The sequence below is a fragment of the Lemur catta genome, chromosome 9 (assembly GCF_020740605.2).
Source record: "Lemur catta isolate mLemCat1 chromosome 9, mLemCat1.pri, whole genome shotgun sequence".
NCBI lineage: Eukaryota > Metazoa > Chordata > Mammalia > Primates > Lemuridae > Lemur > Lemur catta.
This window is the reverse complement of record NC_059136.1, coordinates 58,048,792-58,061,862: the sequence shown is the minus strand read 5'-3', so window position 1 is coordinate 58,061,862 and position 13,071 is coordinate 58,048,792. Positions and strand designations below refer to the sequence as shown.

The 13,071-nt window shown below is 37.6% G+C and overlaps 2 protein-coding genes across 2 annotated transcripts in view; both read left to right on the top strand.

The window, feature by feature from the left end:
* Positions 1–3,088, top strand: POLR2K (RNA polymerase II, I and III subunit K). The gene is made up of 4 exons (XM_045560399.1): positions 1–86; positions 707–776; positions 1,126–1,218; positions 2,506–3,088. The coding sequence occupies exons 2-4, from the start codon at positions 716–718 to the stop codon at positions 2,526–2,528; spliced, it is 177 nt and encodes a 58-aa protein (XP_045416355.1). The 5' UTR covers positions 1–86; positions 707–715; the 3' UTR covers positions 2,529–3,088.
* Positions 3,089–6,385: 3,297 nt separating this feature from the next.
* Positions 6,386–13,071, top strand: part of SPAG1 (sperm associated antigen 1) — a 71,036-nt gene continuing 64,350 nt past the window's right edge. Inside the window, exons 1-3 of the mRNA XM_045560398.1 lie at positions 6,386–6,566; positions 9,232–9,373; positions 11,206–11,365. Coding sequence (XP_045416354.1) covers positions 9,234–9,373; positions 11,206–11,365 — 300 coding nt within the window. The 5' untranslated portion in view covers positions 6,386–6,566; positions 9,232–9,233. The remainder of the gene's footprint in view (positions 6,567–9,231; positions 9,374–11,205; positions 11,366–13,071) is intronic.

Genomic DNA, 13,071 nt, shown 5'->3' with positions numbered 1-13,071 from the left:
GTCAGCGCCGGAAGTTGGCGGCAACACAGCTTCAAGCTGGGTTTTGTTTGGAATCGCGGAGTGAGAAGTTTCTCTGTGCTGCTTAGGTAGGGCATTGGTGGCTTGGGATTCGTGCTTGGGTGTTTGGGCCCAAACTAGAAAGACGCTTGGAGTTAAAAAGGTCGAATGTGGGGTTAGAATTAGGAGGGGCTGGAGATAGCGTCCATGCTGTCAGCCTTTCCGTCCATGCTGTCAGCCGCTAGGAATTATTTCATTTTTTTCCCCTTCGGTTAGCCTGTTCTGTTGAGAGAATATTTTTTTTTTTGCTATCTCTGGCTACAGTTTGGAAAAATAGAACTTGTTAAATGAGAATGCGAGCCCTGCAGTTATATCTGGATCCCTTTGCCTCTTAAACTGAGTCCTGCAGAAGTTAATTTCTCTAAGCTTCGGTTTCTTCATCTGTAATATAAGAATGATATTTCCTAGGATTCTTGTGAAGATTATAGTGAAATAACATGTATAAAGTATTTATTGTGTCTAGTTTGGAATAAAAGCTTAATACTTGTGTGTTTGGTTGTATTTCGTCCTTTAGACCTAATCCATAGGGTTTAGGGAAAAGTTCAGATTAGGAATTGGACCTTTTTAGCTTTTCCTGAGGAAAATGGAGCCTGGTTGGATTTGTGAGAAGCCCCTCTGAGATATTCAATATTTGACTCTGTGATTTCAGGGACTAACAATGGACACCCAGAAAGATGTTCAACCACCAAAGCAGCAGCCAATGATATATATCTGTGGAGGTAAGAGTAGCACTTACATAAATTAAGAGAATTTTACTAAAGTTTTTTGAAATTATTACATTTATCCTTTGTTTAAATTAGTTAATGTTTGAAGTTATAAAGTAGAATACTTTAGCAACCATTTTTAAAAAAATTTCTTGTTAAGATATTTTCTCTCCTGGGGAAAGAGCATTGCCTACAACTATTTTCATTCCTACCAAATATATTTATTTAGTAATAGCAGCATACCCTTGAGATTGAGTGTGTTTTAGTGCTTTGGGTTGCCTTGGGTGAAAAATACAGTTAAGATAATTTGCTTGTCTGTAATATTTTCCTTTTAGGCATTGAGTAAATGTGTTTTCTTTTCTAGAATGTCACACAGAAAATGAAATAAAATCCAGGGATCCGATCAGATGCAGAGAGTGTGGATACAGAATAATGTACAAGAAAAGGACTAAAAGATGTATCCTTTTAACTATGCTTTCTAAATATGAGGTAGGAGGAAATGAAGGATGATGCTAGAGTTGATAAATACAAATTTCTGGTAAAAATGGATTACAGTACTTTTTCAAAAATAAACATGATTTAGCATTTTCATGGATCAATGTATAGGTTTTAAATAATCTAAATACTAGTTGATTTTGGTTCTCACAAGTTTATTTTTCAGGGATTCTGTACAGTCAGGCTTAAGGACAGGGCTGCATTCTGAGAAATGCAGCCTTAGGTAATTTCACCGTTCTTACACAAACCTACATTGTATAGCCTACTGCACACCTTTGCTATGTGTTAAATAGCCTATTGCTTCTAGGCTACAAACCTGCACGGCATGTTATTGTACTGAATACCATAGGCAATTGTAACATAATGCTAAATATTTGTATATCTAAACATAGAAAAGGTACAGCAAAAATGCAGTGTAATCTTATGGGGACTACTGTTGTATGTGTATATGCAGTCCGTTGTTGGCCAAAATGTCCTTATGTAGTGTGCAACTATTTATGTAAGTATATATATATATTTTTTTTTTTTTTTGAGACAGAGTCTCGCTTGGTTGCCCAGGCTAGAGTGCCATGGCGTCAAGCTCACAGCAACCTCAAACTCCTGGGCTTAAGCAATCCTGCCTCAGCCTCCCGAGTAGCTGGGACTACAGGCATGTGCCACCATGCCCGGCTAATTTTTCTCTATATATTTTTAGCTGTCCATATAATTTCTTTCTATTTGTAGTAGAGGCGGGGTCTCGCTCTTGCTCAGGCTGGTCTCGAACTCCTGAGCTCAAACGATCCACCCTCCTCGGCTTCCCAGAGTGCTAGGATTACAGGCATGAGCCACTGTGCCCGGCCTATAAGTATATTCTTAAGCTTGAGTTTATGGCCAAACTAAATTATATGAGGGGAAATAAAAATAATTGTGTATACTACCTAACGGAAAAAGTGGGGTCACAAATTAACCTAAATACTGAGAGTAAATTGTTATGTGGTAACAGTTTTAAAGATCAACAAATTACTGCCTTTAACATTGTTTCACTGTGTTTTGATGCATTGGTCTTCTGTATCATGGAAAAAGTCATAAAAATTGAAATAGTTTTTTTAGTTCATCCATAATTATCATAGTAAATAGTAAACCCCATTCTTTTGTGCATTTTAAATTAAATAACAAACTAGCTTATTGCAAGGAGAAGGTGATTTGGAAGTGTTAAATCTTATATATAATTTTTCAGTACTTTTGTTGTCCTTAACTCAGTTTAATACAGTGGTGGTTTTTGATGCCAGATGAAACCTGTGAATTCAGAGGATTGTCTTCATTTATACTTGGATTTGCCCATTAATGTTTCTCATTGTTGTATAGCTTTTGGTTTGACATACGGTAATACCCCCCACTTACCCTTAAGGGATATGTTCCAAGACCCCCAGTGGATGCCTGAAACCTCAGATAGTGCCAGACCCTACATATGCTATGTTTTTCCTATATGTACATAGCTATGATAAAATTTAATTTATAGATTAGGCACGGTAAGAGATTAACAACGACTAATAAAAGTAAAACAATTATAACAATATTTGTACATACAGTACAATACAATACATTATAACAATATACTGTAATAAAAGTTATGTGAACGTGACTGGTCTCTCTCTCTTAAAATATGGTATTGTACTATACCCATCTATTTGGGGACTGTGATTGACCATGAGTAACTGAAACCACAGAAAATGAAACTATGGATAAGGGAGGACTACTGTACTTAGGAATACAATTATATACATATTTTGTTCTTAAAACCATATTGTATTTAGGTATCAATATTTTATATAAAGAAAGTTTTTGTTCAATTACATGATTTTTAATTTTATTGTATATGTAATCTGACACACAATAAAGATTAAAAGTGCTTTCCCAAACCACACTTTTAATCAAAACCTAAGTCATCTGCTATCCTCGTTAAAAGTTCAGATTTCTAGAGCCCTTTGAAAGTCTGATTATATAAGTTCCTTGGAAACCACTCTTCTTTGTCACCAACTGTTAATAAACTCTAGTGTCGTTTCATACAGAGTATACCAGTGCACTTGCTTTCAATCTGCATACATCATTTGAGTTCAATTTTTAATTTATTACTTGGTACAGTTCTTCCTGTATTTTCTATATAATGCTTGACTATTTTTTAAATCTTGGAAGAGGGAAGGGAAATTTTAATGGTTGCTTTCCGTAAGGCAAAGTCAACTCCAAGCAAGAGTGGATGAAGCAGGCTATTCAGATACAGTTTCCCCCAGGTGTAATCATTAAGGTGAACAATTCTGCTTTTAGAATATAAAAAGAATAGGGATTGATTTACGCTGAATTATTGGGTAAATGTTTAAATCATTGCCTTGATCTTAGGGTTGGGAATTGATGGTCACACTTATATTCTGTTCTAAGATTCCACAGTTAAAGGTTATGTTGGCCTCCCTAACATTCATTTTAAAGATGAGATATATTCCAGTTTTATTAGCTGTGTCTATGATATTAAAAAAATTAACCTTGACTTTTTTTTGAAAGCACCTGTATTTCTGCTACCATCTTCATATACTAAATTCTATAAATTTATTATATGCTATATGAAGTACTGCCACACTCAGATTTTTAAAGAGTGCTTCCTTGGTCCAGGTTTTCCTTTCTATGGCTTTCATAATTTTATAATTTTGCTTTTGAACTTGCCCTTTTTAGACATGGGAGTACCAATATATGATATCTCTTTATGACAGTCCCCCAAACAGATAAACGCCAGCTCATTGGATAATGTAGTTCTCTTAACTCCTGTAATTTCAGCATAGGTCCTTTGCATATCAGTAATTTAATTGAATATTGTTATTTGGTTAACTAGACAGAGCAACTTAATGGAAAAAGTATTACTGGAACTCACTACTTTCAGTCAGTCTTTTTCCTCTTTGTGCCCCCTTCATTTATAAACTGGACATAATTTTACCTCTTGCGTACCTGGACAGTTTTAAGGAAAAAGTTGCTATAAAATTGCTTTTAAAATATTATTTTGGATAATGTTTTATCAATATGAAAATTTATAAACTTGAGCTTAAAGTTAGCACATAACTTGTCCCTTAATAACTGACTATGGACATACTGAAAATCATGCCCACATGCCCACGTCCATGGGAAAAGCACTGAATGGAGATTTGTTCAAATCCTGCCCCTCTATTCAATGACTGGCTAATTTACTTCATTTCTTTTAACATCAGCTTCATTATCAAAGTGGAGGAATTGATTGTCAGTACATGGAGGTAACAGCACTTTAAGACTTTGAGAGATTGGAGTTATGAAAAATTAAAAAATGGATGAAATCAGAAATAGGTGTACAGAGGTAGCTGAAAAGGTATAAAAACAAGTTGCTTCCTCATACCTGCACATATGGCCCCACCCCTCCTAGAATAATTTCTATGTAGAAAATTAGTCAATTTGGAGTGATTATTATAACAAGTGACTGACAAATGAGAACATTACTGAAATAGGGGGAAAAGCTTCTGTAAAAACTCTGGGATGGAAAGTGAGCTTGTCTTGTTCCCACTTCAGAATGAAGCCCACATGACTCAAAACTTCATGAACTAGGGGACAGTAAAGAGGAGACGAGCTTGCAAAGGTGGGCAGAGGTGATCACTCTTAGGGACTTGTGATGGGAATACATTGGGACAGCAAGCAGGAGAGTGACCTGGTTTAAGACAAAAAATTACTCAGGCTGTTGTGTGGAATGGACTGTATAGGGACAGGTGGCAGCAGGGAAACCAGTTAAGGCCAATGATAAAGGTGGCTGGGCCAGGGCAATAGCAGGTAAGAAGTAGCTGGTTGTGAGATATGTTTTGAAGTTGACCCGATAGGACTTATTGATGAATTCGCTAGTAAATACGAGCTCAGTAAACAGCATGGGTTTTGGTGTAATTGGATCCATATATCCACACTGCCACTTGTTAGCTGGCTGTAAGACCTTACAAGACCTCACTTTATATATATTTCCTTGTTTCTTGGATATAATATCTTCTTTTATCTCTGTGAAGACTACAGTGATAATTTCATTTGCCTACATAGTCTATGTCTTTCAAATTGCTTTTTATCCTTGTTTATTCAGCATAAATATATACATAATTATAGCCAGAAGAAATCATTAAGTGTGAGTGAAAAGAAAATGACAGGGCATGTGGAATTACCACCATTCCCCAAATACCTAAAGTATTCCTTCATATGCTGGAAATAAAGTGACGTGAAATTATGGTAGGCTGAGTGTTTTGGATTTAGAGCATGGTTATGGAGGAAGTTTGCTGGCTAGAATAAGGTGTGAAGTGACTTTACATTCTAAAGTTTGAGTCTGTATCTAAAGCATGCAAATTTAACGTTCTCCAGTACTGGCAATGGAAATAATAATATAATTAATCATAGCTTGAGCATTAGAATTTTTACTACTAAGTGCTTGTTCACAAAACTGTAAGTGTGTAATTCAAATGCAAAAGGGGTAGACAAATAACATTTATTGAACTGTTAAGTGCTAGGCACTGTACTACGTGCTTTGTGGTCATCATCTATTTTAGCTAGTCTGAACTTATAAAACCGAAGTAAAGTTCCTGACAAATGATCACTATTGTTTTAATTATCCGAATTGTATTGTCTTATTCACCTTTGTATCCCTGCAACTACTATGGTGCCTAACTCATAACCAGCACTCAGAAAATGTGGAAGGCATGAAAAGGAAGAGGGAATCTTGACTTTCATTTACTCTTTTGTTTAAAATAGAAGAGGTTAGTAAATCTAAGGTGCAATGCACTCTGAAATTGTAATTACGTTTTTATAGTCAAGTAGGAGTAGGTAATCAATTTACCTAGCAGGGAGTACAGAACTCCAGGATATCAGAATAGTAACAACGTCTGAACTCATTGTACAGCAAATTGAAACTCATAGGAGAAGACTCTTCAACGATTCTGCCCAAATAGTCCAGGCGAAGGTGGGGAAGGTGAAGCTGAGGCCCGGGAGGCCAATCAGAGGGATGACAGGTCGGGGAGCGGCCAGTCATCCCGCGGATGGCCTAGTCTCCGCCCCCGGCGGTCAGCCTGGCGCTCGCCTCCGGGCCGAGGTGACAGCCCCGCCCCGCCCCCAGCACCTGCAGCGCCGCCGGCCACAGTGCGGCGGCCGGTTCTCCGCTGGGCGCGGGGCTGAGAACAGGTGGGTGCTTGCGTGTGTCTGCCGGCCAGGAAGAAAACACGTCTCGGGTCGCAGTCCCGCCTGCGGGAGCGGAAGTGAAAGACGGAGGCGGAGGAGCAAAGGCACCGACGGACTCAGGTGACAGCATGCTACGGAATGAACGACCTTCCTGGGCGGGGGAAACAAACTGGGGGCTTTCCAGAGCGCGGCAGGCGGTGGCGGACGGTGGGGCACGGTCGCAATGGTGGAGTCCGCGGGGTCCGCCGGCGGCAGTCAGCCCTAGTGACCAAGGCCGGGGTGTGGGGAGCGATTTTAGACGGTTGCGGCTGTCGGTAGAGCTCCCGGCTCCCGGCCAGCCCCTGAGCCCGCGGCTGGCGCTGTACATAGAAACCGTTGCTACGGCGGGAGGACGCCATTTCTTTTCGCTCTCCGGCCGCAGGGGGCGCTCGGCCTGTGCGTGCCGTAAGGAAAGTGCCTCGGTGGGAGAGACCCAGGTTTTCGCGTTACTAGTCCCTAGCCGTGTGCACTGGAGGTAATGCTAACAGACTGACTAGGAAATATGCGCAGTGGATGTGGATCAGGGTGGTGGAGAAGAAATTAAATTCCCCTAGGACCAAAGGTTTTCCCAGTTAGAGACCAAGACTTTTCAAACAGAGATGAAAGAGTTCTAAACAGAGCAAATATTGTATAACTTGTTTTTTGAAACTTGAGAATTAACATTTAGTAATCTTGAGGATGTGTATCCTACAGAAGAAATAAAAGCATGGTAGTTTTCAGAAAGGATTCTCAGCAATGTTAAAATAGTGTTCAGAATGAAATTCATTTGATTAGATAATAGATGGCTCTATCATTTCATGTGCTTTTTATTATATTTTATTCAAATCATAAAATCTCAGGGGTTGCAAGATACCTTCAGTTCAAGGTAATCTATTTTAATCCATTACACGAAAAATCTCTCCAACCAAAGATCCTCCACCTTGTTAGAAAAATTCTCCTAAGGCAATGCATTCTATTCTGGGTAGCATCAATAATTTAAAAGTTCTTCAGCTTGCCTTCCTGTAACTTCCACCCTTATAAGGTTATTCTTGTAATGGGAGCCATTCGTCAATGAGCCCTGCAGGTATGGTGTAAAAGCCACATCTAATTTCTCTGCTGGATCTCATCTGAAAGCTGAAGAATTGTCATCTATAGTATATTCTAGACCCAAATCAAAGCCAGCAGGAATATGGAGGAGAAGCTGACAGAGTGTCCTCATTTTCTGCAGAGGTCTGATATATGATCAGTTTCCCAGAGGGCAGTCATGCTGAAAGGAATACACTTACATGAATTAGACCCATTTCTCCTTCTTGTTTTTAAAATTATCACCCAATAAATTCTAGTGCAGTTTTTTGTTTTTTTTAAACTTTGGCAGAAATATAGTTTATTTTGGAAACTTGTGTATTTATAGACACACATAATCTTCATTTATATAGACATGGAACAAAAGTTTTATAAAACAATACTTAATGCTATATGGTAGGTAATCTATTTTTTTATTTTACTCTATCTCATAAAATAATGCTGATTGCAACTCACTAAATCGATTTCATGGGTTGCTACCTGCCATTTGAAAAGCATTGGTATTAATACAATGATTCAGTATATGGGCTCAGTAGTAGTTAGCCTCCTGAGATTCATATCTTCAGTTCACTTGTTAACTTTCTCATCTGTAAAATGGGAGTAATTATTAATATGTTTTATGAGAGTGGTTTTGAAGATTAAGTGTGCCATCTATGACACATGGTAATTTAACTCCATAAATATTGACTATTGTCACTACTCTGTACTTAAAATAAAACCTACCTGATACAGTAGTTGAAGGATTAAATGAAGTGATCTATGTAAAGCACTTAGAATGGTGCCCAGCATGCATTAAGAGATATTTAAGTATTTGTTGCTGTTATTATTATCATCACTAGCAGCGGTATCATTAGAGTAAAACTCTCCAAGGTCTCCTTATTCCCAATTCAATTCAGCAAGTGTTTCTTAAGGGGTATAAGGCACTATTTATTATGTTAGTCCTGGAGCTATGAGGATGAATAAAGTAAGATCTTTCACAGTCTAGAAGGGAACACAAAGAAACATAATTAAAATATGTGTTACATGCTATGAGAGAGGTCTATATAGAGTGCTTAGAACACAGTTCTGGGAGCTGTTGATGGCAGTGAGTGGGAAGGAGTATAAGGAGGCAGGAAATGGGAAAGAGGGCAATGTGGGCAATGTGAAGGAAAGTTATAGAAAGGGCTGGGCACGGTGGCTCATGTGTATGGGTAGTCCCAGCTACTTGGGAGGCTGAGGCAGGAGGATCACTTGAGCCCAGGAGTGTAAGATCAGCCTAGGCAGTGCAACAAGCCCCCATCTCAAAAAAAAAAACCAGACCCAGAAAAAAAGGTATGTTATTTATGTTTGTGCTAAATCACGAAGGATGACTGGGATGTTAACAAACAGCTAAAGTAGAAGCAGGTTGTTCAAAATCAATATTAAAAGATATCTTAAAAAGCAGTTATAGCATCAAAATCTACCTTGTCATTGTATTCCAGCTTTGCTTAAGTGAATATTAATTGAGATAATTCATACATGGCACATAGTAATTTAACTTCATAAATATTGACTTGTTATCAGGGAGAGAGAATACCGTAGTCTTCCTCCTTGGAAAAAACACTCCATCTCCTTTTCTACAGAAGTACCTACGTGGTTATTACTATCCAAATGGGGTATTATTATGTATATTCGGTTTGTGATTGTTTTCTATACTGTATTTCAGCCATGACCACCAAAGAACATCCGTCATTGTGGGGCTTTGGAACAACAAAAACATTTAAAATTCCCATTGAACATTTGGATTTCAAGTATATTAAAAAATGTTCAGACGTTAAACACCTGGAAAAAATTCTCTGTGTGCTCAGGTAAGCATTTAAAACCATTTAGTATTTCAGTGTGCCAGTTTAATTATCTTGTTGCCTTCTGAAAGTGGAAGCTACATTAGAAACATTGGAGAAGGGGTACATAGAGAAAAGACCATGTGAGGACACAGCAAGAAGCGCTGGCATCTGCAAGCCAGGAGGAAAGACCTCAGGAGAAACCAACCCTTCTAGCACCTGATCATGGACCTCCATCCTCCAGAACTGTGAGAAAATAAATTTCTATTGTTTAAGCCAAGAAAAAATAAATAAATATTGGAGAAAAATTGCAAATGTTAAGATTGTTGTTTTTGCCCATGTATGGTAGGTTCTAAAGTACTGGTTTTGATCCTCTGGTTATTAAATAGTTTGGAGAGTTCTGGCTAGGTCTACTTTCAGCATGAGACTTAGACTAATTGGCATACAAGAGTGCATTTTTCTTGCTGCTTCCACATTTCCTAAGAAAAGGTAAAGTAGCTGTGAAAGTAGCCATTAGGAGGTAACTGGCCTGTGCTGATACAGTTCTTTGGCACTTTCCCACCTCACATCATCTGACAACAAAGGAGGATGACTCACTGCAAACTGATCCCATGGAGGTTGGTGGAAAGGCCTGAATATAATATTAGAAGGTAGGGGATAAGGGCCTTTTCAAGGGAGAGCCCCATGGTGGTGATTGTCAAACTTTAATATGCATCAAATGTAGTTAATAAAGTCACAAATTTGAGGGCCCTATTCCCAGACACTCTACTTCAGGAACTCTGGAGTAGGGCCCTGGAACGTGTGTTTTTAACAAACAGGCTGACAGAAACCAACTTCAATAAACACTGCCCTGTGGGGTACCAACCTGTGACATCTCTTTTCTTTCTTCTGAACTTCTTCCTTGTCACTGTGTTCTTTCCCTTTTCTCTTTCATCACCTTTAGCCTCCTGTCCTTCCTGCTGGTCCCCAGCCGAAGCTGATGTAATAACTCCATCATTTCTGAAATGGAAACATGAAAAATCCTATTATTTTCCCTTTGTTTGTCTCAGCAGAGTATTGGTCATGTATATTTGGTCAAACGCTGATTAAAAAAATGTGAAGTTTATGGGATGAAAGAGTTTGAAAGCCACAGTTACAATGTTGGTTCCAAGAAATTCTATCAATAGCCTAATTAAATTAAATTGTATTGACTTGGAATTGTTTTTCAAAATTTAAGTTGGAAATGGGACTTATTTATATTTTTCTAGAAATTTAAGAGTGAACAGACCTACAAGAGAATGGCAAAAGATTGATTTTCCTTAAAAACAAACAAAAAAGAACACATGTCTCCATTTACCTCTGTAAGGAAGGAATTCTGTTCCTTTAGTGGTTGAATTTAGGGGTGTTTTGTCTAGGCTGCTTCTCTGCCATTTTCTTCCTATCCCTTTGGAAAAAGAAAACAAAACTGAACTGTGAACAGAAACTCTTCGTTGAAAAGGAAGTCCAAATTCTCTCTTTGCCTGTCTCTAGTATTGAATTTGCATTTATAAGTTTAAAATGATCTCATGTACAAAATGAACATATGTATGTTAAAGAGGAGAGAAAATGTTATTTATTCCACTTTTAAAGCATGTGATGGAAATTGGTTTCTTTGGGGTTCCTTTTTTTCTCCGTTGCATCACTCTGTAGATTAGCAGATAACATGGAGGATATACTGGTTGAGGAAGGAGAGTGGGAAGCCAGCAGCCCAGCCTTCAGCCCTGTGCAGCCCTTGAGATCTCTGCAGAAGCCCTGGGCTCCGTGGAATCAAGCTTGCAACCCACTAGTCTAGATGATCTCTAAATAATGTGCTAACTGTAAAATTATGATTTTTTTTAAAGATCTGGTGAGGAAGGATATTATCCAGAACTTACAGAGTTTTGTGAAAAGCGCCTTCAAGGCTTGGCTCCTGCAAGTAGAGCTTTGAGGAAAGATAAACCAGCAGCTACAGCATCCAGTTTTACAGCAGAAGAATGGGAAAAAATTGATGGCGATATAAAGGTACAGAGTAACACCAGTTTTTGATAGATATTGTCGTGATATTGCATATATGTCTACCTCACTTAACCTGAAATCCTAGGCTTCTTATTTGTCGGTAAAGGGCTTTTGGTGGTATTTACTTAGGTAGTATTGGTTGCTTCTTATACCCAGGTTCTTCTGGTATAAATTGTGAATTTGTGTGTGCACACGTACATTCATGTGTGGATTTTAACTGGCTAAATAATGTCCCATCCTATAAAAGAATTGTAATTTAATCAGCTTCAATAAATAGTGCTAGATAAATGTTTTTTTTTTCTCTGAGAAGCTCTAAAGGACAAACGTGTTTATTCATAATTTTTTTACACCTCTCTGGTTATTTCCTCAGAATAAATTATTAGAATTCAAATTGCTTTATCAAAGGATTTGAATATTTTTAAGGCTTTTGAATCAGATTTCTATGTTCTCAGAAAAGTTGTGCCTTCATCCTCTCCCACCAGCAGTGTATAAGAATGCCCATTTTCAGGTAACCTTCACTGTATACTGTAATCATTTTTAATCAATTAAATAGTTGGAAAAAAATGATAGCACAGTAGTCTCTTTTTATCCTTGGGAGACATGTTCTAAGACCCCCAGTGGATACCTGAAACTGTGGATAGTACCAAACCCTGTGTATACTGTTTTTTCCTATACATACATGATAAAGTTTAATTAATAAATTAGGTACAGTAAGAGATTAATAACAATAAAAATAAATTAGAACAATTATAACAACGTACTGTTATAAAAGTTATATATATGTGGTCTCTCTCTCTCTTTCAAAACATCTTATTGTACTGTACTCACCTATTTTCAGACCAAAGTTGACTGCAGGTAACTGAAACTTTGGAAATCAAAATTGTGGATAAGCAGGGAATACTGTAGTATATTTTTTGATTATTAGTAAAGTTGAATTATTTTTCATCTATCCGTCACTTGAATTTCTTCTTTTGTTAAGAAATCTCTACTGATTTGTTTTAATCAGCTTTATTGGGGTATAATTTATATTCAATAAAAATTACCAACTTCATAGTGTCCATTTCACTGAGTTTTGACAAATGTATGTGGTACAGAACATTTCTATCACCCCCAAAGGTTTCCTTTTGAACCCTGGCCTCTGGCAACCACTGAACTGCTGTTTGCCACCATGGTTTTGCCTTTTCTAGACTTTCATATAAATGTAATCATACAATATGTTGTCTTTCCTGTCTGTCTCCTTTCACTTAGTTTTTGGGATTCATCTATGTTGTTGCATGTGTCCCTAGTTCATTCCTTTGAAATGCTTAGTAGTATTGAATTGTATGCATATCCCATAGTTTGTTTACCCATTTACCAGTTGAACAAACTGTCAAAATGTTTTCCATAGTGGCTGTACAATCCTGTCAGCAATGTGTAAAATGTCTAGTTGCTCTACATTCTGGTCAACACACAGTATTGCCAGTTTTGTTAATTTTAGCCATCCTACCAGGTATTTAGTGGTATCTCATTGAGTTTTAGTTTGCATATCTCTAATAACTGATGATATTGAGTGTCTTTTCATGTGGTTATTTGCCATCCATGTATCTTTTTTTGTAAAGGGTCTTTAAATCCTTTGCCCATTAAAAAAATGCATTATTTTGTTCTTATTATTGAATTGTAAAATACACATTCTTTATTAAGTATATGTTTTGCAAATATTTTCTTATACTCTA